Raw genomic sequence first — 27,011 nt, 5'->3', positions numbered from 1 at the left:
AATTTGAAAAAAATAACATTTTTTATTATTAATTATTGATTGTCATATATTATTTACATGTATCCTTAAGGTATGAGAAAGTTCAACGATCTTTTAGACCCTAGTTGGCGGCGCTCTATCCAAATATGGTGTTTGCTGGTGGGCAGTGACGTCAGAGTTACTCACCATGGCGGAGAGCGATCTGAACATAACCTCTATTATTTCCCAGCTTTTAGAAGGTAAATTCCACTTTTTTTGCATCTTTTGCAAACTTTTATTTACTAGATGATATAATGAACGATATGTTCTCCTTAATATTGTAAATATTTGAGAGAATTCATGATATTTAATGCTTAATTTTGATGTTTGTTTCGAGGGCGTAGGCCCTACTTCCTTGACGATGACAGGATTGCCGGTCGAGAGAACGGAGGTTGTTTAGCCTCTTCCCATGGTGTCGTTCAATAACTCGTGGACCTGCCTAGCTTGTCAACTTAAAAAAAATGTTTATACTGCCATCTAATATCTCTTCAATTACAGTATATATGGTTAATTATTATCTTGTAGAAAATGCATTTTTACTACTGAGGTATTTAATGAGGAAGTTGAATTTTGAAAGAAAGAAAAGAAAAACAAGAAAGTTTGACAGTTCTATTCAATTCAATCATTATCATACTACATTTTTTTCGTGTCTGTTAGGCTAGCCTAAAAGCCTAGGCCTGGTATTAGTAATAATTACTGAACTTTCTTGTGCAGAATGTCTTGATAAAAATTTGTTTAAACTTTTAAACAGATAAGGCTGGCTGCATTTTAATTTCATTTTTTAATTTTAAAAAATAATTTTCATAGTTAATTTTTTGTTCTGTTTTTTTAAGCTCGAGGTTGTAAACCTGGTAAACAAGTGCAATTATCGGAGGCAGAAGTTCGAGGATTATGTGTAAAGTCAAGAGAGATCTTTCTTAGTCAACCAATATTACTAGAATTAGAAGCACCTCTAAAAATATGTGGTAAATATTGTTTTATTTATTTTTTAAAAACATATTTAATTATTTATTTTAATAATGTATCATTTAAAAACTCACAAATTAATTATTTATTATTGATATTAAACGAAAAGTCAACATGCAGCTCATAGGTTGAAATCATTTATTTAAAAAAATAAATAAACATAAAAATTAAAAAAAAAAACATTTAAATACTACCTGTGTTATTGGTATTTAATTACTCTACTAGGCGTTGATTTCAGTTCTGATGATGAGAATAGTATATTTGTTTTAAACGACACTTCATTCATAAGTTTAGGATGAAAATTGGGTTAATTTATGTTAACTTGTAACCAACATGATCTACATTGTAGTAACGTAAATCTAACCTAATTACATTGAATTGAATCAAGAAACATGTTTACCAATCGTGAACTGTCCATTTTATTTCAGCAAACACATTCAGTTTTAACAGCTCATTACTGCTTCTATTGTATCTAACTATATATTTTTTTAGTTCAATTCCCAAATTTTAGCATTAAAAATTCCATCTTGGACTAAGAGAGTTTAGTTAAAATAAATACTATGGTGTTGTGACATATTTTCTCATTTGGCTATCATTTCATTTCGATAGAGTGCACTGATGTATGACAAGTATCCAAGGTTCATTTTTAGCTAGGTTAATTTTGTGCACATTTTTCATATTCATTAAGTTTCTACTAGACAATATAAAATTAATGAATATTATATTATAGATTAGCATTTTAAAATAAAATGACATTATTTTCTATATTTAGTATTATTATAATTCAAGTGCCAGTGGACTATGTTTTTTGGTAGAGGATGAGTTTTATTAAACGATAAAATGTATAATTAATTTTCCGAGAATCCATTTAAAATTAAACATAATTCATCAATGTCATCGTAATAAGTTTTTTCAATAAATTAATTTCTGTCGAGAAGATTCTCTAAAATAATATTTACCATCGCAAGTATTTAATTTCAAAATCCCAGGTCAGTACTTTTGTAAACATGCATTAGTTATAAATTATGGTTAATATCCCTGGGGAAATCTTTAACCAGGTTTGTGAACTATAACACTACATTCATTGGTTAATGAGATTTAGTCTAGTAGGTTTAAAATGTTGCTTAAATGTGCATTTTGGTTTGTTATTTGACTTTATTTAATAATTTTAAAATAAGTTCTCTATTTAAAAAATTTGAATTAAGTGTACATTGAACCTCATTATCTTATAATGGATATTTATACATACAATATAAATGTAATGTACTGATGATATAGGATAATATTTGTTTTTGCACCAAAACTGTCATTAAGGTTTAACCTTTGAACTTTACTCAGTTGTTGTTATTGTTTATTTTGTGTCCTAATCTTTAGACCAAATAAAAAAAAAATTGTTAGTTCCAGTTAGTTTGAATTTAATGAGGAGACTTTAATATTACCTATAGTATATAGCTGTTGATACCAACATATGATTGTTTAGTCGCTGTTTTTATACTGTACCTGTGAGTGTAAATAATCATGCAATTTTCTAGACAATTAGATAAATATACAAACAAATAGATAATGCTATTTAAACAATTTATTTAGGTTCAAAATCCAAGGCCAAAAGTTTAATATCAATGTTTTACATTTTATAAACAATTTAAAAAGAAAGAAAAAAGTAATGTTATTAACGGAAGTAATTTGAAAAATTTTTTTTTATTCGGACAAGTAAAAATATGATCTTATCTATCTGATAGTATTGTTAACTGGCACATCATTAATACTCAATAGAGCAGGAATACTGTCAGGAATATTGTTACGTTCAATATGTAATGATTCATTAGTATTATTAACACAGTGTATCCGATGATGGCTAAATGTTTGTTATAACATTGTCCCTTATTGCACATTAGAATGTACATACAGTATGCCTTCACCTGTACTGTAGACTAGGCTTATCAATCACATTCACTCATAAATCAATGTGTTGTATCATATAATACTACTATCTATACTGTGTAACGTACACCAATAAACCTCTATTCTGTAATTTCATCGACCAACAAAAAAGTAGTAGAAATCTCATCTCAGTCCCCGTTAACCCCATACAAGAACCAACAAAAACAAACTATCTGTTTGAAACGTATTTATTCTGGGCAGGTGCGGCCCACACGCCAACTACCATAACCGTTGCGAATTACTAAATTCTTACTAACCCACTGTAAGTTTGCTTTTGTGAATTCCTAGCCGTATTCACCAAACACACTTAAGTGAGATATTTCCCTTAAATATTAAGTATTTAACTTATCTCAATAAATATTTAAAGCCCCATTCCCTACGTTTTTTAGATCTAATTTAAGATCACAAACTATATTTAATGTAAAAATAATACTATATGGTCCTATTGCGATAACTTTTTTCGTCTTTAAACGGTTAAAAATGTGAAAAATAAATCGATTCGAATAATTACAGTACCGGACAGAATTATTGCAGATTTTGAACGCATTCAACGCATTGTTAAAGTGTTGACAACGCGTTGAAACTGCGTTGTCCGTTGGCGTTGAAAGTGTTGAGTTCGTTGAACTGTTTATTCAACCAACACAATGTGTTGCGTTGAGTTTGCGTTGAAATAACGAACAATCGGATTCGTATGGTATTTACAGATTGCCAGTGTGTATTAGTAGTAGTAGTAATAGTATAAAATACAGTATTACAAATATTTAAGAAAACAAACATAATGTGTATTTTTCCGCGGAAACCTAGCTTAATATATTACACTAGGCTAGGCCTACTACTAACGAGTAGGCCCCGTGTGTATATGAGCCGCGTCTGCCATCGCAGTTAAAAGTAGTGGTCATGTCCTCAATTACTGTGTGCCTATATTAACTGGAGTATTAAATACCAAAGTTAAGGCGGCGGTGAATCTTGGAGGCTAGGTCACATCGTAATTAATTATTTCCAAACTAAAAACTTCGCAGTACTGTACTACATTTTTCTCGATTATTTATAAAAACAACGTAGCCTACACCCGCCGCCATGGAAGGCAACAATACACCACCAACATAACGATCCAGCATGGTCGTCGTCTTTTTCACGCATGCTTTTCGTGACGTGAGGGACGAACTGATCGAAAGGTGAAGAGTTCATTCATTATGAAATAACGCGTAATTAAAAGGGAAAAAATCGTTTAGTTTTATTATTATCCATAAATATATCATTATCATGTATTATATTATAAATTAATTATTGTGATGCCTAACGTAACCCATGCAGAGAAAAGCGTTAAATATAATAACCAAGAAATAGGAATGACCAATTTGATGACAATAGGCAATGTTAGGCGTTTTCTTTAAAATCAAAACCTGTGCCATACCATATTATTCACGCCAAGGTGTAACCCACAAATATTTGAATAACCAAACAATTCAGAATAAAGAACCACTTTATTCTGATGCAAGACAATATATTATTACAGGCGAGGTTTAGGCGTTTCTCTTTAACATACTATTGTTTTGTTTCTTAATATAATTATATTGGCCTCCTCCTGAAACTGTATGAATGGGATGGGAGTTGCGAGAATATGCGAGCGAACAGCCAACATTTTAATCAGTTTACAGCGTGATGCTTTTCAAAACGCGCAACGTTTTCAACGCGTTCAACGCTATGGGATTCAATTGTTTAACGTCGTCAAGGAACGGTCAACGGGTTCAATACATTCAACACGCTCTATTGTTAACGTATTCAAAACGCTTTTTGTACTTAAAAATGTAATGTTGTTCGATTTATAAAGATTTAAATTGGTTCATGGGTGTCGGACACGTCAAATTTTTTAGTTCTTTCAAATTACATTACAACAAACAATGGGACAATTATAAAATAAAAACCAAAATAGAGAAACAATATTTTAACTTAACTCTTGAATCTCGAACAGCTAAAAAATGTAGGCCTAAATAAAATTAATTACTTCGTCGTCATTAACGATCGTTAAATACGTCATAACACACGTGGTGTTTTTCTTGAGGAAACCAGGGTGGCGGCCTCATGTGTTGATGTCAGTAATTTCCACGTTGTTTGATTTTACGACGTGAGATCGTGTTTTCCCCCGGAAGGCCTACAGTACAGTGTTAACTGTTAGACTTGGCATCGACCTTATTATTCGATGTTTTCCTTCACTAAACACTGGGAAATATCACTGTGTGTTTTATTTGGTAACTGTCCGTTCAATACTTAAAAATATATCTAAGCTTCATATATATTTTATTTATATTAAAATATCTGGTAGTGACTGCCGATAGGTATTTTGCCTGTTGTTGTTACTGATCGTTCAGGCGTGCAACGGTGCAATCGGCCAGTCTAGTGCTGCAGCAGCTAGCGTTGAAATAACTAATTGTTTACTTGACATGCTGATAATGACTTTCGTTGAATAAACAACTAAACGTTGAAAGCCGTTCAACGCAACGCAAACACAACGCAACGACAACGTGTTGAATGCGTTGGGATTTTTGCAATAATTCTGTCCTGTACTGTATAGCGGCCTGCTATAAATTCCAAAATGCATTGCGCGCGGATTGATATTTTTGTTTTTCACCTGTAATTCGCCCACTTTTCGATCGATCGTGAAGCCAAAACAAATGGAAGACTCCTAACTTTTCAGCGAAAATACCGGGTTTTCCCCAATTTGTATCAACGGAGTCTGGCAAAAATAGAAAGACAGTTAATGCAGCAACTATACAACGTCAGGCTAGATATATAGCTAGCATACGATGTTCGTACGTTATCGATGTTTACCAGCTAGGCCTACAAAACTAAGCCTAGCTAGGCTAGGCCTAAGACCGTCCACGAGAGGTCGATCGCCGCAAGCTAATTAGGTAGTGCATTGTTTCTCACTTTTTATCATAATTTACCATAAAACGTACATTTAAGACAAGGAATGACATGGTTTAATGTTTTTAAAGTGATATATATGTATTATTTTCCAAAAAACGTCCAAAATTGCAGGGAAGGGGTCTTTAAGTATTTCCCTTAAATTCATTTTGATAGGAGATTTTTATTCTTTATTTCAACGGTGTTTCCCTCAGCCATCTGGTATTTGGTTTAGTCTGTAGTTTTTTGTATAATAATAGAAGCTTACAATGTAAAAAAAGTGCTAATAATCTACAAATTATTACTGTCAAAATCGGTAAATAATATTAAAGACTTTGACATTACAACACTATTAGTGTCATGAACCCCATAATACAACAATTTGTGTTAAAATATGACTTCACACACAAACAGTACTGTATAAATTACAAAATGGATTTAATAAAGGAAATATTGTGGTAGTTATTCCCATCCTATTTCCTTTAACAACAGGAATTATTTGGAATACAGTAGGCCTAATAATAAATTGAAAATATTAGTCAGGTGAAATTTAAATCACCCTAAAAATAAATTTTAAAGTCTTTTTAAAATATTAAAAATGTAAATTAAATCATTGAGAATGCTGAATGGGAGAAATCCTATTTAGTGCGATTTTTCATTTTCTTTGAATTGTTTGTTTTTTCTGAAATTTTTCTGAAATTAATTGGTATTTTTGGCAATTTGATAATATTAGTGTGTAATAAAAATATTTAAAAATATAAAAAATTGTTCTATAAACACAAGTCCAGATATGAATGAATTTTGTACATTAAATGTCCAGGTGAGAGGACGGACATCAGCTGTTCTGGTTGTAGTAGCGACGGCTATCCTGCATCCCGGGGTTCCATACTGGTTTTATTCTATGAATGGTCTGTGTTAGCTACTTGCTAGGCCAGCATGTCCTAGTGCATTATGGTATACATTCCGTGCATTCTTTAGTTACCATTCAACTATAGGCTTGATAGATACTATAGTACAGTAGTTGTTTAGTGTGTATTGTAACTTTTATACACTTATCGCATCCTTAGGCTAAACTACTTTAATACTGAAAAGTGCAAGATTAAATTTGGAAAAGAGTAGATATTTATTTCAGTGTTTGATGATACTTTTATGTACAGTACAAATCTATAAAATTCTCATAACATAAAAGTTAGACAATATTTAATATTCTTTTAGTAACACTTTATTAATGCTTTGAAATCTTCATAAAATATATTTAATTAATAATAATAATAAAGTTATTTTTATGTTAATAATAATAGAAAGCCTTTTTTATATTAGCATTTAATAGCAGTTGTTTATTAATTATGTGGCAAATTTGTGTATATAGCTCACTAAAAAAAGTAATGATACTTCTGTATATTTTTGTTTGTTCAGAGGTAGATACTGTGCTGTATTTATATTCTCTTGGTTTTATAGAAATTTATGGTTGGTGGGGGTGAGAAGTACAATACAGTACTATAGGAAGGATTTTGACTTTAATATACAATCTAGGATGTACAGTATACTTTAGATATCATACATACAGTGTAGGAAGTTATTGCAAAATTGGACTTTTGGTAATGGTATATTAATCTGTCTACACTATCAAACTATTTTTATTTGAAAAAAAAAGTGTGATATGCTCAAATATGGTAGTGATATGACATCATCATGTTCATCATATTTTGTTGTCACATAAAGTTTGATTGTGTAGACAGGGCTTTAGACTTTCCATGTCACCCATAATTACAAAGAAAATATTCTAGAAACTTTAACAAAGACACAATCTTGTTTTACAGGTGACATTCACGGGCAGTTTACAGATTTGTTGAGGTTATTCGAGTATGGAGGTTTTCCCCCAGATTCAAATTACCTGTTTATGGGAGATTATGTAGACAGGGGTAAACAGTCATTGGAAACAATTTGTCTTCTTCTGGCGTATAAAATTAAATATCCAGAAAACTTCTTCTTACTTCGTGGTAACCATGAATGTGCCAGTATCAACAGAATTTATGGGTTTTACGATGAATGTAAGTTTTTAACAGATTTTTTACTCTTTCACACATTTTAGTCAATTTTTCGGTACATTTACTTAGTTTTATTTTTAAGGATGTACTTGGATAACTCAGTCATTACAGTAATACATTTTTAAAATGTGTTTTTAAATACAGTTTAGTCTATATCGTGCTTAGCTTACATGGATAAACCAACATAAAGGTTTATTTTATGATTAAACAAACATTATAAATACCAAAATTCTGGAAAACCAGACATAGTAGGCTAGCCCAAAGGTGTCTGGTGGTAGGGGAGTTTAGCAGGGCTTTAGTTTAGAGGCCGAAGTTGACCTGCCAAATTTTAAGGACACACACCAGTCTTTTGGTACTGGGTAGTGAGTGACCTTCCAGATATAAATAAGGATTTTATGAGAATTATGCTACTTTCGCTCAACAATTGTTATCCAGTGCCATATATACCAGTGCCATATATGCAGTATATAAGATTATGCTTTTGAAAATCTATAATGGCTTTAATTCTCTGCTATATATAATTCTTGTGACTGCATCATGACCTTTCTTTAATTAAAAATAGAAATAAACTTGTTGATTTGAATGTTACAGGTAAACGAAGGTACAATATTAAACTGTGGAAGACATTTACAGATTGTTTCAACTGCCTACCAATTGCAGCCATTGTAGACGAGAAGATTTTCTGCTGTCATGGAGGTACAGTATGTCTATTATTTCTACAGGTATAACCCTATCCCCAATCACCTACGATAGCCTGGATCACAAATTTTTAAGTGGTTCTGTACCTGAGAGCCACCATAGTCTAAAGCACTGGCATATAGATACAAACAATTTAATAACTTGTAACATGCAGCTAAAGGCCAACTCAGACAGGCCTGACTAAACATCTTGACTCGTTGGGGCTGTCTGAGTTGAATCTCGACAAGATGGTCGTATTGAGATAGCATGGGGCATAGGTTTTAGGTCATTGCAAGAACTTTGAGCATGTTTAATTTGCTCCCGATGTGACGACTTTTCAGGCCTTGTCGTATGACGCTGGCCTTTAGACAACTACTTGAAGTCTGTTTTTGTGTTGTCATAAAATAGTGCTCATTCATGTCCAAAATGGCAGGGGTTGAAATTAACCAGATATAGGGGGTACAGTAATCCCATATTCTTCTGAAGATGTACCTAGGGTTCTTTTAAAGTACACATAATCCAGATTTGTTCAGCACACACCTTCTTCTTCAAGACTAAAGGCCCATTTACACTAGGGCGATAACGATCGACGATAAATAGAAAAACATAGATTTTTGTTGGATAAAACGAAAGAAATTAGAACAGTTTTCTTTCTAGAACTATAGGAAAATCATGTATGCTGTATTTAATTTGAATAAAAATATTATTTTTGAAAATCCAATCAAATGACGTCATGATCAATAAAAACAAAAAAATCGTTGTATTGTAACGATATTATTGCTCTTACTAATCATGACGTCATTTGATTGGACGTGTGGAAATATTATTTTCATCAAAGGCAGCATAGATGATAATCCTATAGTTCTAGGATGAAAACTTTTTAAAATTCTTTGCATATTTATCTTTTTATCGTCGATCGTTATCGCCCTAGTGTAAATGGGCCTTAACCACCAGAACTATAGGCAAGAAGAAGAGTCTTGGATTTAACCCAGATTTTTTGGTTTGCAATGTTCTGCAAAGCTTTGTATGTCTTTCTTATAATAAACATGTTCAGACTCAAGTGTTTAAGGGCTTTTTGAAAGTGGTTACAAGTGGGCCTTGAAGAAGATCAAGATGTGAGACAATATTAATATTATTATCTATATGTTTCCTGGATTTCATAATTTTATTAATACTATATTTCAGTTTGATCATGCTTAATTTTATTGTTCCCTTTCTATGAAAGTTAGTTCATGCTTTATGTAACAACAAGAGGATATAAATACTGTGTATAATTGTGTTGTATTGAATACTGCATTTAAAATATTCCAACCCTTGAAACTATACATTTCATGGTGAACCTCTTGTTTGACCTCTTTTAGAATCTGAGAACCCCATACTGTTCAGTTGTTATTTAAGCAGATATTTTGATTATTTCAGAAAGTAATTATTATATAGTAAGCCCTGACTTGAGGATACCCTAGCTTCTTTGTCATAGCCTAGCTTCAATAACCCCAGCTGGGGACAGTGACCCTAGCCAGATCACCTCATCTTTGGTAACCAAGCTTCAATGACTCTAGCTTCCAAAACTCTTGACAGGATTGCCCTAGCCTCAGTAACTCTAGCTTGATCACCCTCCGTAACGCTAGCTCAATGACACTAGCCCGATCACACCAGCCTGTATAAAACTATAACACTAGCTCAATGACCCTAGCTTCCAAAATTCTGACAGGATTGCTCTATCCTCAGTAACTCTAGCTTGATCACCCTCCGTAACGCTAGCTCAATGACCCTAGCCCGATCACACCAGCCTGTATAAAACTATAACACTAGCTCAATGACCCTAGCTTCCAAAATTCTGACAGGATTGCTCTATCCTCAGTAACTCTAGCTTGATCACCCTCCGTAACGCTAGCTCAATGACCCTAGCCCGATCACACCAGCCTGTATAAAACTATAACACTAGCTCAATGACCCTAGCTTCCAAAATTCTGACAGGATTGCTCTATCCTCAGTAACTCTAGCTTGATCACCCTAGCCTCCGTAACTCTAGCTCAATGACCCTAGCCAGCTCACCCTAGCCCATCGTAACTCTAGCTCAATGACCCTAGCCAGCTCACCCTAGCCCATCGTAACTCTAGCTCAATGACCCTACCCTGTTGACCTGTTACATTAGAGAATGAATGCAGTGTAGTAGTTATTGGTCTATTGCTATTTTAGCTGTCTATAGTGTCATTTGATGCAACATAAACTAGTAGCTTATATTTGTTTAGCCAACAACTCAAAATAGACTCGTTTGATTTACAACGAGATAAAGATTCTTTGACCTATTACATATACTCTTGTATCCATAGAAAGTCTGATTGAATGTATGTCATATAGCCAGATTTATAACCATTTTGTTAAGTACTGTTGTCTAGAATGTAGGTCTTAAAAGTAGTTCATATTATCATACGTTTTTATTTCAGTAGCAATGTTTGCGATTACAGTATAGGACTAAGTTTAGTCTAATGGGGTCTGGGTACAAAATGTGGTTAAAATTAGAGGGTGGGATTATATTCGGATTGGTACAGTATTTACCAAAATCTTATATCCATATTTAGCCTAAATAGATGGGCTTATAGTACTCGAGCATGGGCTTATACTACTGTACTTAAGCATGGGCTTATTTACAGTAATGTGTTTGCTTGCAAAAAGGCGTGTGTATGTTTATTATTAATTTAAAAATAAGATGCAATTACTATATACAGTCAGTAGGATCATAGTTATTATGAATTAATATAATATAGTAGTCATACAATTTGATATTAATTGATCTGTTTGTGAAAGAAATGTAAATGTAAAGGTTGGAGATGACATATTTATTTTCCAAATTGCTGTTAATAGGTTTTATAAAGACTGTAGTATAAATGTTCTATTCAATAATGCTTTGATAGTGTACAACGCTGAAAACCATTTACTATCCGTGATCTATTTTTGGAACAGTCACAGAATTCATTATGATGAACTAGACCTAGATATCTTGTCTGTTGTTGTAAACTAAATAAATAAATTTCTGTACAGCTTCTCAATTTTAGAAATTATAAGTTTACCTATTCTTTCTCACCATAGAATATTAATGCAATAATAAATGAATATTAATAATAAATTAAATAGTAGAGATAATAAATAATTATAGATTATACAAAAATTGTATTGAAATTATATTATAGTCTTTTAAGTTATATGACCAATAGAATGATCCTTTATTGTATAATTCTTTTTTTTTATAGCATTTTATTAACTTACAGTATCAATGCTTAAGATTGAAATGTTGTGATGATAAATATCCAAAATATCTAATTTAATTTGTTGGTATTCAGGATTTTATTCAAATTCTAATCTAGCTTATACAGAAATTTTGTCCTGGATGTCATTCATTTTCGGACAATTTCTATGATAGAGGCATGTTGCTATGAACGTTAAATTTTTTTTAAAAACCAGAACATAAAATGTAGTATATACAGAATAGAGATTTCCAGTCCAATTTATGCGAGTGAAAGGAAGGCTAGGAAATAAGCAAATCAAGTAATTATGGAAAACATGGGAAATGCTGGAAATGATTCATTGGAAAAAAAAATACTACCTTTTTTTCTTGGTTTATAACATTTAAAATGTTTTTTGTCTATTTCAACAATTCAACTTCAAGCAAAAAAAAAACCAAAAGAATATGTGTAAATTTTACATGATTTTTATTCAATATCTTAGGCTATATATTAAGTTTAAAAACGTTTTCCTTATCAAACAGTATATAATTAAACTCGCAACAAAGACAAAAGTGAAAATTAGACATCTAAATTTTTTACCTGTTTATGAAATCTTACTACCTATTTTCACTGTCTAGGTCGATTTAACGATAACTAATTTTCCTGTTCGAATATCAACTCTGAACAAACAAAAAATAATGGGAAAATTAGAAAATTTACTTTCTATTTTTCCCGGAGAAGGATGGGGTAGGACTTTTAAATAATGGATTTTTACAACCCCATTTCACTATCTCAGTGATATGGAGTTTAAAACTCTGTCTACACTATAAAACTTCATGTGACAAAAAAAATACATGGACATGATGATGTCATATTCTTATATACTATTTAGGCATATCTCTACCATATTTGGGAACAACTCACTAGTTTGATAGTGTAGACAGAGCTTTAGATACGTAGAAAATTTGATTAATTAGAAACACCTACTGAATATCAATAATATGGAAGACAAACATTTCCCTTTTCAGAATGCTTTTTCCTTTGTCAGGAAAGGATATTACTTAACACACGAATGATTCATCCAAAAAAAACCCAATAAAAATAACTTGCCTTTGTATTTATTGTATTATGACCCATTGTATGCTTTATATCACTCTTTCACTTTGATTTTAATTGTTAGGTCTGGTATAAATAAAACTGCTGATTAGTTTTGTTGGTGTAAAACTATTGCTCAACATGACACAGGCTTAGTGTAGGACTATCCCATGTCATGCTTTAGCATAGGATTTACTAGCATATGTTTTTCATTCACTGTGACTAAAGACCCATTCACACTAGGACGATAACGATCGACAATAAATATATAAGCATGCATTTTTTTAACATAAAACAAAAGAAATTAGAAAGGGTTTTGTTCTAGGACTATAGGATAATCATTTATGCTGTCTTTGATAAAAATAATATTTTTAAAATTCCAATCAAATGACGTCATGATACATAAAAACAATAAAATCGTTGTATTGTCACGATATTATTGCTCTTACTTACTAATCATGACGTCATTTGATTGGACGTGTGAAAATATAATTTTCATCAAAGGAAGCATAGATGGTTATTCTATAGTTCTAGAATGAAAAGGTTTTATATTTCTTTTATTTTATGTATGAAAAATGCAAATTATTGTCTATTATCGTTGATCGTTATCGTCCTAGTGTGAATGGGCCTTTAGCTTATATTATAATTGTAGGACATTATTATACAGAACTGTACTAGGTAGGAAAGATATCTATCCCAGAGCGGTATAAATAAAATTGCAGATTAGTTGTGTTGGTGTAAAACTATTGCTCAACACAACACAGGCTTATAATATACAGTAGGACTATCTCATATCAATGCTTTAAGTTTAGCATAGGACAATATACTAAAGTGATTTATGATTTCACTGTGAATTTTACTTTTAGCTTAGTAATTGTAGGACATTATACAGTTACTATACTAAGTAGGAAAGAGCTTTCCCAGAGCGTGTTCAGTAGTTTAAAACCGTCTCTGAACTATTTCGGCCATTTTGATAACCTACAGTACGTGTATGGAAATGTGCAATACCAACAAATGTTGTCTCCAGATAATCATAAAGTACAAAATTCAGTTGTGGTTACCTGGTCCATTTAATGCTTCACACAATGTGTTGAAAATGAACAAATCATCAAAGTACAAATGCCATATATACTGCCATTGTTGTATAAACAGTAACTAGCTATTTTACTTTAATTAATATACATTAGAAAATCTTGCACATTACTGTACTTTACCACACATTGGGTACTGTAATGAACAAGCAACACTAATTAAATAACGAAATGTTTGGTGTCTATTGACGCAAGTCTATGCAAGCGGACTGTATCAGCTGATGAAACATCCCACAAGCACAGTGTGAGTGAGTGCTTTTAATCTACTATAGTACCTTCCCATCTGTTCAAAAGGATCCTATAGTAATATTGGGTATACATAGACTTTGTCTTTAGTGATGCCTATTTACATTATGTACTGTATTCTTTGTTACTTTCTACCTATTCTCTATATCTAGCTATTCTTCCTTTCCATCCAGCTATTCATCCCTTCCATCTAGCTATTCATCCTTTCCATCTAGCTATTCATCCCTTCCATCTAGCTATTCATCCTTTCCATCTAGCTATTCATCCCTTCCATCTAACTATTCATCCTACCCATCTATCTATTCATCCCTTCCATCTAGCTATTCATCCTTTCCATCTATCTATTCATCCCTTCCATCTAGCTATTCATCCTTTCCATCTAGCTATTTATCTCTTCGATCCAGCTAGTCATCCCTTCCATCTACCTATTCATTCCTTCAATCCAGCTATTCATCTCTTCCATCTAGCTATCCATCCTTTCCATCTAGCTATTCATCCTTTCCATCTAGTTATTCATCCTTTCCATCTACCTATTTATCCTTTCCATCTAGTTATTCATCCTTTCCATCTAGTTATTCATCCTTTCCATCTACCTATTGATCCCTTCCATCTAGCCATTCATGCCTTCCAATACCTATTCATTCCTTCCATCTACCTACTGTATTCGTCCCTTCCATCTAGCTATTCATCCCTTCCATCTGCCTATTCATCCTTTCCATCTAGCTATTCATCTTTTCCATCTACCCCATCCTTTCCATCTAGCTATTCATTCATCCCTTTAGGATGTGGGCTTGTATAGTATCAAGGTGTACGTCACCTTATATAGCGATAGTTAGTACTGTTATGAAAGCGGACTTATCAAGTAGACACCCACTGAATCCATTATCAACAATGTTAATTCATGTTGAAAGGAACGCTACATTCAAGTATGCCCAACTCAATGTTATTTAAGTTCAGGCTGTATCTGAGAAGCTAATTAATATGTTATTTCGTTGAGGAAGTCTCAGATAAGGACTATAAACCATAGTAGGTCCTGCTTGCACAATTGCATGTGTACACTTTAAAAACTTAAGTACATATTTTGTGATTAGTATGTAGATTACACTGGTATTCTACTAGTTCACTGTCCCTGATGGATAATTAGCGCCTGTTTACATCTGTATGGATTTGGATGACATAATAAAAAGTGTAACATCGTGTCTGTATGCTCTAGATATTCCGATTACCTATAAAAAGTGAATACATTTTAGTTAAAAAGCTCTGTCTACACTATCAAACTTTATGTGACAAAAAATGTGATGTGTGTGACAGTGTCCATATATGGACATGATGATGTCAAATCACTACCATATTTAAGCATCACATATCATATTTGGGGACTTTTTTTGTCACACTAGTTTGATAGTGTAGGTAGAGCTTTTATCTTCTGTTGAACTACAGGATTTTCCCAAGAATGGCAATTTATTCGAAACGGGCAAATGGACATCTTTGCCATCTCTATACATCATACTTCAGGTATTCAGAGACCATTCTCTAAATGGGTTATCATCTAAATTATGATTATTAATAAAGTAATAATCATTTTTTGTAGGGTTGTCACCAGATTTGCAATCAATGGAACAAATCAGGAGAATAATGCGACCAACAGACGTTCCAGAAACAGGTAATATAGAACACTGTTTTTTAATCTTATATTTTGTGATTGTGTATGTTTGTTTTTGTGGTTTCTTTGTTATGAAAAAACTCAGATGTTATTTAATAAATACATAATTATTAACATTTTTTTTATTATAGATAATAATTGTTAACTATAGTAAATATATTTTGATTACTAATCAGTAAAAATGTTTTAGACTATTAAATATATGGTTTAATTTTTTATTATGATGATATATTAATTTGTTTATTTTATAACATTTTTGAAAATAAATTAATAATGAAACAAATGAAATAGTAAATAAAGAAAACTGTAATTAAATAATTACCAATTAATAATTTATAATGCTATAAAAACAAGTAATTTATTGTACAATCATAAAAGAATTAAAATGTATTAAGAACACATACTTTAGTATTAAAAGCACATTATAGCATGATGATAGAGCCTATGTTAAATGCACACATGTAACATGTCATCCCATGTAGAAATGGTACGGCCCATTTATGGAATTCCCTTATGAAAGCATAATTGACTGGAGCAGGTGGAGTGTGGCAGAGGTCAATTCTGGGGGAAATAACGAGCGCTATTGCTACAGCGCTGGTTTTTTACTTGGAGTTATTCGCTGTTAATTACTAGGTGCTCCAAATGCACTGGGCGGGTGATGTCGGGGTGGATTTTAGACATTCAGGGATCTTGGGCGCCATGCTGGGTTTGAAATGAAGGTTGGATGAGCTGCAGTAACGTCATTACACACATTGTATATTAGATAAATTAAAGTATGCATGCAAGGTGACTTGGTACTAACATCAGATGCATTATAACATCAGGTTTACACATAAATTATAAACATTTTATAATATCGGGGAAGAATAAAATTAAAGAATAATTAAAATTAAAGAATAAAATTAATAATTTCACTCTTCCCTGATATTATACACATTTAAATTTACAATATTATTTAAAGAAAAAAAAATGAAGCAATATAGTTTCAATTGTAATATAGTAGGTATCCCAATGAAGCGGATTTTCGTTACCGCGATTTTAACACGTTCGTGAAATTTCAAAAAGTGACGTGTCTTTGAAGTTAAAAATATACTATTTCTGATATACACATGTGAATAAAAATTATATGTCTGGAAAGATCTTGTTTAAGGGATTATTTTCATATACTTTTAATCTATGTTTATTAAATATTTTAATAGAAAACGCGAGTTAAAAATGAGGTACAAAAGCCGGCGAGCCGAAATCCGCGCGCTAAAAATAACTTTGGAAAACACCTACCCATTTTCAAAACACGATCGCACGAGGTCCATAATAGGTGGTGGAGTAATTTTTGTTGCATGTTATCAGGCGTTAAATACTCTTTATTTTGATATGTAAATCGGTTATTATTATTATGTACATCCGCCTCAAATGTCAATTTTAACGATAAAAATTGAATTTTTTAGTCTTTCTCATTATCAAAATCTGGCTAATTTAGTATTGAATTGAAGCTAATTTATATTTCTGTTTGATAAACCACATCGTTTTATTTGACTTTGCGTGGACCTCGTGCGAAGAGGCCAACAAGACCAACCACTGAAAAAAATAATCCCTACCATAAATATCAGTGTTTACCATTTTCCTTACGGGGGGGATTCAGTTCTCCGCTTATTACTAAATTATCGTCGCCCAGACAATGTGCATGGTATGCATGTATTAGCGCGTTAATTAATGATTGGATAACCCCTGCAGTGGACTGTTCCATTTTCTGAACTAGTCTTCGCCGCACACGAGGCATGTCGAAAAATGTCGCCTCTCATGGAATATTTGCTTCGAAACGTCAATTTTACCGATTTATTAAATTATTTAATAAGTGGAATATTTATAAATCTACTATATAAAGCAAGTACGTTAGGAAGAAATGTACCGAAGAAATTTAAGAAGCTTTGATTTTGCTATGCAGCGGCCGTAAGCCATTCTATGTAGGCGGCCGAAACGCGCTTTGGCCTGTGTTGCCGTCTATGTCTACGCTGTTTCTAGGCCTAAATTTTATTCCGTATATTTCAATTCAAAGTGCAACTTTCGGTTAGAATAATCGAAAGGGAAATAAAATTAAACATGCTACAATTATACCATTGAGGTAATTACTTTGTTAAATAAAAAATTTCTTCCCGATATTTCTTAGGCAGAATTTAGCGTCAGGCTTTATTTAGACCTTAGCTAGCTGTAGGGGCCTATCTTAACTTTTGTAGTAGGCGCGGCCGAGTCTACGTTCGGCCCGGCGCTCCAAATGGAATCGAACACATAATAAGCACGGGCTTAATTCTTATTTTTGGCGGTTCGAAAATCAATTTAAATAATATATGATTATAAATATAACTTTAAATACTAGAATTATTAAAAAAATGTATACTTACGAAAAATAATATTTAATGAAAAGAAACAATACCCACACAGTTTTTTAACGCAATATTTTTTTTTTCACATTTTAACATTTTTTAACAATATTTTATGTTGTATTTCAGAATTACCTACCTGTCAATATAAATAACCTTACTAAAATACATATTACATTTTATGCAATGCAAAAAAAAAGAAGTTAATTCACACATTGGTTCAAAAGTTATGAATCATTTAAAGACAGGAACTTTTTGGGCATTTTTGAGACATTGGGAAAATCACGCGTAAAAAGCCCTCGGACGAATTTTGTAGGGCGATATTTAAAAAAAAAAATGTCGAGGACACCCAAAAAAAAATTTTTCTTGTACAACTCTGTTGTATCTATGGGTTTGGAAAAAATAAGAACTTTAAAATTATTAGTATAAAAGTTATAACCCTTCAAAAATGGGTTCAAATATAATTAGAAAAAGTGCCATTTTTCAAGCAAAAATCACTGTTTTTTGGGCACTTTAACGGACCATAACTTTTGAATGGATAATCCGATTTCAATCATTTAAATTGCAAAAGTTTATGTTCAGTAAGTTCCTTCTGATTAACTGAAAGAAAAAGTACCATCATTAATTTGAATTTTTACATTGGGATACCTAAATATAGTAGTTATTGATAAATAATAAATCAATTACAGATTTATTAAATAATAAGATATATTGATATTAGAAATATACATAAATTTAATAATATTCGCAAATAATGCATGAGCTCATGAATAATCCAAACAATATTTAATAATTCTTTAATAACTAGAACATGTCATAAAAGAGTCATTTCATTTTAAATGGGAGCCAGTAAGCAGGCAGTGGCGGATCCAGAATTTTGAAATAGGTGGTAAGGGTCCAGGGCTAGTAAAGTAGTGAAATGAACTGCTGGCTTAATTAGATATCCTATCTTTATTTTAATTTAAAGGGCTCGAGCTGACTAGAGCCCCCCCCCCCCCCCCTTGAATCCACCCCTGAACTGTAGTGTAAAAATACACTAAATTACACCAACTATAATCTTTTAACTAATGCCTACCCAATATCCAACCAACAATACATCTAGGTTTTCATTCTAATATGGATAAACGAAATAAAAAATATTTGCGTCCTTAATATTAATGGTTCTATAATAATACACTTTTGAAACAGTAGCCAAATTTCTTGAATGAAGGTGCGTGTCTAGAGTAAGTAAAATAAAAGTTAGAGAAAAAAAGTGATAGGCCTATTTACAAGGTAACTTAAACTAGATTATTTACATAATATAAAATTAACATTTTTTTTCCATGCCCATTTATAATATTTATAAACAACATTGGTGATTTCAATATTGAATTAAAAGACTGTAAACTGAAGATACAGGCTACAGTATTCAAGCATCATGCACATTTGCAGGAACACTATAATTCGCCTTATAATTTCATATTAAACATTAATTATTTTTCGAATAATTAAATTATATAAATGCACATACTCATTTAATGTAAGCCTAATTTTATAAATAATGCGTATTAGTTTCGTTTGCGAGGAGCTACAGGGTTCTATGTCATGCCGACAAACGACGCGCAACATACATTACTATATTAAATGCTTCGAAGATAGCCTATTGTATATTTGCAAAAGAGTTGAAAGTGTAGTAGGGGGTTGAATGTATCCATTAGTGCTAACCTTGACCATGGTAGAAATGCCACGTGTAATTAAACAACGCATCACTGTATAAGGTGTTTCAATTTAGATGCCAAATTAACAGTAATTAGGTATCACCCTAGCTGTTAATGAACAGCCAAATCAACCAATGTTTGTCACCTGTTAAATTGCGTAGTTGTAACTGTTGTATCTTAATTATTGTCTTGTCCGCAGTCAGCACTTTTTAAGTGTTCCAAAAATTGGACAAAGTAACTGTCAATAGTCTATTACGTGTCTAGCTTACCTGGATAAACCGATATATAGGCCTTGTCCCCGTCAAGGGGAGAACTTAACCCGAAAAGTAAAAATGTTCCTGAACTTCCCTCTTTCTAAGACAGTGGTATTGTCCCACTAAAAAAAATATTTTTTGATTATATGCCATCACTCAAAAATTCTCCTTACCTTGATCAAACCAGTAATTAAAAAAAAAAAAACAACAACCCGAAAAGCCATTGTCTGAAAGTCAATGAGTTTTTGGTTAAATAATAAACTATTTTTATTTTTAAATAAGCAAAATTAATTTATTATTAATTTTCGAGGTTAATGTACTTACTAATGTACATGTTATAATAAATACATTTGTTTTCTCTCATTTAGCATATAAGCAGATCATTTGTTTCTTCTCATAGTTATAGAACTAATTAACTATGTATATCATTTATCTGAAATAGTACATTACCAGCTGGTGTCTGTACCACGACACATTATTCAAAACTTGCATATCACCCAGCTCATGACAATGAAGCAAGGGTCAAAGGTGACCTGACTTACGACTAACCCAACTTGTATGTTTCAATGCAGTATTAGATATCAAAATGTTTAACACATTAGTAAAATATATTTCCTATAGTTGGTATATTATTAAGTACTGTACTCTGTACACTTTTAATATTTTAAGTTAAATTGAATCTTGTTGTAGGCCTACAGTACTGTATGAAATCCTTAAACCCCAACTCTATACAAACCTCATCCCCTTACCCACAAATCCTATCCCCTATCCACAAACCTTATTCCTACTCACAAACCCCATCCCCTACCCACAAACCCCATCCCCTATCTACAAACCTCATCCTCTACCCACAAACCCCATCCCCTATCTACAAACCTCATCCCCTACCCACAAACCTCATTCCCTACTCACAAACCTCATCCCCTACTCACAAACCCCATCCCCTATCCACAAACCTCATTCCCTACTCACAAACCTCATTCCCTACTCACAAACCTCATTCCCTACTCACAAACCCCATCCCCTATCTACAAACCTCATTTCCTACCCACAAACCTCATTCCCTACTCACAAACCCCATCCCCTATTTACAAACCTCATTCCCTACCCACAAACCTCGTCCCCTACCCACAAACCCCATCCCCTATCCACAAACCTCATTCCCTACCCACAAACCCTATCCCCTATCCCCTACCCACAAACCCCATCCCCTATCCACAAACCTCATTCCCTACTCACAAACCTCATCCCCTACCCACAAACCTCATTCCCTACTCACAAACCTCATTCCCTACCCACAAACCCCATCCCCTATCCACAAACCTCATTCCCTACTCACAAACCTCATTCCCTACTCACAAACCTCATCCCCTACCCACAAACCTCATCCCCTACCCACAAACCTCATTCCCTACCCACAAACCTCATTCCCTACCCACAAACCCCATCCCCTATCCACAAACCTCATTCCCTACTCACAAACCTCATCCCCTACTCACAAACCTCATCCCCTACCCACAAACCTCATCCCCTACCCACAAACCTCATTCCCTACCCACAAACCTCATTCCCTACTCACAAACCTTACCCCATTATGGTTATAGAAAGTTGTTTACAAATACATTTTGTAGATTATATAAAAAAAGTTAGATTGAGAGATTTAAAAGGTAATAATTTCAAAGTTTGTGTTTTATTTTTTAGGCTTACTGTGTGATCTTCTGTGGTCAGATCCAGACAAAGATGTACAGGGCTGGGGAGAGAACGACCGTGGTGTATCATTCACATTCGGAGCTGATATTGTCAATAAATTCCTCAACAGACATGATTTGGATCTTATAACAAGAGCCCATCAGGTAACTTTTTTTGATTGTGTCATAACAAATTTTTCGTATAAATGGTTAAGTGTTTTCATTTTGCATTTCAGGCACCACCACCACCACAAAAAAGATAAAATTTTAAAGATTGCATAGCATTGTAAAATATAAAAATTGTTAGATTAGAAATTTGTATTTTGAAACACTACATGATTAAAAACTAGAAATATAAATCAATACGCATTTTAAGGTTAGACAATCATAAATACAGTACAGTACAAGATTCAAGATTGTTGAATATTGCAAAACCATTATTATTCATATATTCGTTATTCATATAATATTATAATTATATTAGTTATATAATGAAGCACAGCCTCCACAAGGGATGTTATCTAGATGCTTTGCTGGTATGTTTTTCGTGATAAATGACCATTTTACAGGCTGAGATATTTATACTGTATGTACAGTAACCTCACATTAAAACCATCTCTCACAATTGAAATTGGACGTGTAAAAATGATGATTTCATAACTCTTTAGTTTCCATCCATTTACAAAACTTTTTTTTCCACCAATAAATCAGAGATATGGATTGTGGAATAAGTTATTTGACTTTTCTTTCTTAGGTCGTTGAAGATGGGTACGAGTTCTTTGCAAAACGACAACTGGTAACACTATTCTCGGCGCCTAACTACTGCGGAGAGTTTGATAATGCAGGCGGCATGATGAGCGTAGATGAATCTCTCATGTGTTCTTTCCAGGTTTGTCATGGTTTATAGCTTATCGCGCGAAACAAACAACATTCGCAGAGAAAAAAATTGTGCTCTTCTCTTATTATTTTCCATTACAAGCACGAATGGCTGAAAATTTTCAACTATTCCTGGTTTCCCAAACTGCATACATGGTTCATAGTTGGAAGGGAAATGAGTTTGTGCAAGTAATTATGGTGACATCAAATTGATTGCAATCAATTGCTCACAGTTACCCATACCACACATGATTTCAGTTTTCAGATGGTATTTCCTTTCTGTAGTTTCAGAAAAGTAGAACATTTTTAAATAAATGCAACTCAACTGCGCTTATATCAACTGTGTGCTAAAATAAGTTGCAGTCAGTTGCGTTGAGTTGCAGTCAGTTGCGTTGAGTTGCAGTCAGTTGCGTTAAGTTGCAGTGAGTTCCGTTAATTTGCATTGAGATTGCAGTAAGTTTCTTTAAGTTGCAGTCAGTTGCTTTAAGTTGCAGTCAGTTGCAGTGATTTGCAGTCAGTTGCATTCAATTGTGTAGAGTTGTAGTCAGTTGCTCGCAGTGTATGCGTCAACACATTTGAGTGGTTCCGTGTCATCAACGCCCATAATATGTGTAAATAATAAAATCAATTTTTTTTTTCATTGTACATTTTATAAAAATATTTTGATTAAATTTTTTTTACAGATACTTAAACCATCAGAAAAGAAAGCAAAGTATCAATATGGTGGACTGAATTCAGGGAGGCCCGTCACACCACCGAAAGGAGCACAGAAAAAGAAATAACATACTCCTACCAGCGACTGGTGATGTCATCTGGTTCAGACTCTCCTAGTGAAGCCTGGCGAATCTATTTGTGTTGGTGTGATTTTTTTTGAAGAAAAATGTAAAAAATACTATAAAAAAGAACAGATTCAAGGACAACGGACAAGTCGACACAATGAAATCTTTGGCGAAGATATTAAAAAAACATCTTTTTCACATTTGGTTTATTAGTAGAAGGTTTAAACATTAGAGAATTTGTTAACATCTAGGCAGGTTACAATCATTTGTAAATTACATTGCAGTTGGTAATAATGTTATCACGCCACAAAATATTTTCGGTTCGCTGTTTTTTTGTAAGCAAATTATATTTGTTGACAAAAATTATATTAATATTTCAATATTTGGTTTATACATGCCTAAATATCGGAATATTACAGTTTTTGTCAAATATTATTCTGATATAGTTTGTTTACAGCTTTTCACTATACCATATATTCTATTGAGTCGAGAACGATTTTTTCAATTTTCTCGAAGTTTGTAACATACACATTTTTGTGTGTAAAAATGTTATTACCTTGATACTAATATTATTATTATTGATTGATTTTCCTTATTTCCTTTATATATAGAAAGTTGTGTATTGATTTCTCTAGGTATATTAAAAACATGATGTTTCTATTTATTAAAACAATCATTTCCAAAGGTTGTTGAGATGATTTTTTAGAACAACAGTTGTGATTATCCGTGAGTTTGATTTTTAAGAAAAAGAATTTTAATCCACTTTCCAAGTCAGGTTTTGTATCTTAATGTTACACTTTATATGGTTAATACAAACAAAAAGAATATGTAATATTTTTGTTTTCTTTTATGTACAGCTCTGTCGGATTTATTACATATTATTTTTCAAGAGAAGTTTAAACTTGCCATCAAAATGTTTCATTGTTATGCCATGCCATGTATGAATGTATGACCATATATGGGTACATTGTCTCTGTATATGGACAACCATATATGGGTACATTGTCTCTGTATATGGACAAACAACCATATATGGGTACATTGTCTCTGTATATGGACAAACAACCATATATGGGTACATTGTCTCTGTATATGGACAACCATATATGGGTACATTGTCTCTGTATATAGACAAACGACCATATATGGGTACATTGTCTCTGTATATGGAAAAACAACCATATATGGGTATATTGTCTCTGTATATGGACAAACAACCATATATGGGTATATTGTCTCTGTATATGGACAAACGACCATATATGGGTACATTGTCTCTGTATATGGAAAAACAACCATATATGGGTATATTGTCTCTGTATATGGACAAACAACCATATATGGGTATATTGTCTCTGTATATGGACAAATGATGACATATATGGTTACATTGTCTCTGTATATGGACAAACGACCATATATGGTTACATTGTCTCTGTATATGGACAAACGACCATATATGGGTACATTGTCTCTGTATATGGACAAACGACCATATATGGGTACATTGTCTCTGTATATGGACAAACGACCATATATGGTTACATTGTCTCTGTATATGGACAAACGACCATATATGGGTACATTGTCTCTGTATATGGACAAACGACCATATATGGGTACATTGTCTCTGTATATGGACAAATGATGACCATATATGGGTGCGTTGTCTCTGTATATGGACATTGTACATCTTTTTGTCAATTAATATGTGATAATCATGGCAGAGAATAAGTCTTGTAAACCTGTGTGTTATGTAGTGTATGTTTGTACTGGGTGTATTCAATATCTGGCCATGTCAATTTCGCAGTGTCTTTCGTATCGGCTACATTTAGCTTACATGTATACCAATTCCTACCAGCCATAAAATCGTAATCTCCGCTCATTTTTTAGACCAGATTGAGTATTGTGCATTTTATTTATGACTTTTTAATATAAATATCATTTCTAAATGCTTTTAATTTTCCATTTCTTATGCAATTTAAACAGCATTCACGTTGTTTTTATTATATGCATGGCGTCGTTAAGATGACGCCTCCAGTTTGATATCTATCCGCATTTTAAGATTTAAATTTTATGATATTTTTTCAGAACACTGTAATTAATATTACAATTGCACCGATTTACTTTATTTTCAGAAATAAATTTAAATAGCGTTGTAGATGTATTTATGTAAATCAGATAATATTTAGAAATAAATATGTATTACTTATTTTGTTTCCCCTTTATGTGCTTGTAAATACTGTAGAAAAGCTCCTTTATTATTTGACTTAGGTTTCCTTAAATGCATGTATAGATTGGACAAAATAAATGCTGTAAACGCTTTAGATGCAGAAACAAAGGGTGCAAATTTAATTACCAGTATTTGTATATCACATAATTAATTATAACATTTTTAACAAGTATTTGAATTTTAGAAATATCATAACAGAATAGTAATTAATAATAAATTGTGAATTGGCTGAAAATGATGATTTAGTTGCAGTTACAACCAATGTATCTAACATGCGTATTGTGTCAAATCGTTTTTGTATCTCTTATCAAATAGGGTGGCTGTATTCTCATATGTACATTGTTTTATTCAATTGTAATTGTAATAAATGCTTTTTATGAAGAAATTGGACGGAGAACTTCAGGGAAAAAATTAAACAATTACAAAATTGATTATTCAGATATTGATGGATTTCTGTGATTGCCATTTTATTTTGTATGATTTGGGTGGTGTTTTGATTAACAAAATGACGAAATTTCATCTCGTTAAAAGGTTACTTAAAAGGGATTGATTGGAGTGTTGGATTTTGTGTGGTTTTTTTTGTAAAGAAATATTGAAAATCCCACATAGAATTTGTAGTTTAGGTTTCTTTACATATTGCGCAATACAGGTTTTAAAGATATGTTGTCGGTATCGGCAGTATTTAATAGCAACGACAAGTGGCATATCCAAACAAGCTTAGGGTGTTGTAGCACTCCCCATACCCTCCCTAAGGTGTTCACTCTCAACGTCCTCCTTACCCCCCTCCCCACTCTTTAACTATTTTAAAGTTAGTGTATGTTTAATAAACAACCCTTTTGAAGCTCTGTCTGCACTATCAAACTAGTGTTTAAAATAGTGTGATATGTACAAATAGGGTATTGACATTCCCAAATAATGGTAGTGATATGACATCATCTTGCTCATATATGGGCACATCACATAAAGTTTGATAGTGCGGACAGAGCTTTAATGATCCTGGATACGCCACTGAATTCAAACCATCAAACACAAGTTTACAATAACTTAATATTTTATAAACTCTTGTTAATTTTAAAAACAAACATATCAAACTTGCAGAAAGATCATATTTAATTTCTCGTTTTCATTTCTTTCATTTTCATCTTCTGGTAAATAAAGGTTAAATAATTTCTTTTGTCTATATTGTTGTCATTTGTACTTATTTGTCTTGCTAATGAGGTACGTGGATATAGGTT

General features: G+C 32.5%; 1 protein-coding gene across 1 annotated transcript; it reads left to right on the top strand.

The window, feature by feature from the left end:
* The first annotated feature begins 129 nt into the window (after positions 1-129).
* On the top strand, positions 130-26,947 carry LOC140059836 (serine/threonine-protein phosphatase PP1-beta catalytic subunit). The gene is made up of 8 exons (XM_072105778.1): positions 130-218; positions 852-983; positions 7,650-7,880; positions 8,469-8,573; positions 15,803-15,874; positions 21,902-22,053; positions 22,643-22,777; positions 23,448-26,947. Exons 1-8 carry the CDS (start codon positions 167-169, stop codon positions 23,544-23,546), a joined length of 978 nt encoding a protein of 325 aa, XP_071961879.1. The 5' UTR covers positions 130-166; the 3' UTR covers positions 23,547-26,947.
* The last annotated feature ends 64 nt before the right edge of the window (positions 26,948-27,011 follow it).

This window comes from Antedon mediterranea, chromosome 10 (genome assembly GCF_964355755.1).
Source record: "Antedon mediterranea chromosome 10, ecAntMedi1.1, whole genome shotgun sequence".
Classification (NCBI taxonomy): domain Eukaryota; kingdom Metazoa; phylum Echinodermata; class Crinoidea; order Comatulida; family Antedonidae; genus Antedon; species Antedon mediterranea.
The sequence above is the reverse complement of the archived record's forward strand: the minus strand, read 5'-3'. Positions and strand labels throughout refer to the sequence as shown.

Coding starts and splice junctions, on each gene's coding strand:
- LOC140059836 (XM_072105778.1), top strand. CDS start 167: ATGGCGGAGAGCGATCTGAACATAACCTCTATTATTTCCCAGCTTTTA. Junction 8,574..15,802: donor GATTTTCTGCTGTCATGGAG/GTACAGTATGTC, acceptor CATTTTTTGTAG/GGTTGTCACCAGATTTGCAA. Junction 22,778..23,447: donor CTCTCATGTGTTCTTTCCAG/GTTTGTCATGGT, acceptor TTTTTTTTACAG/ATACTTAAACCATCAGAAAA.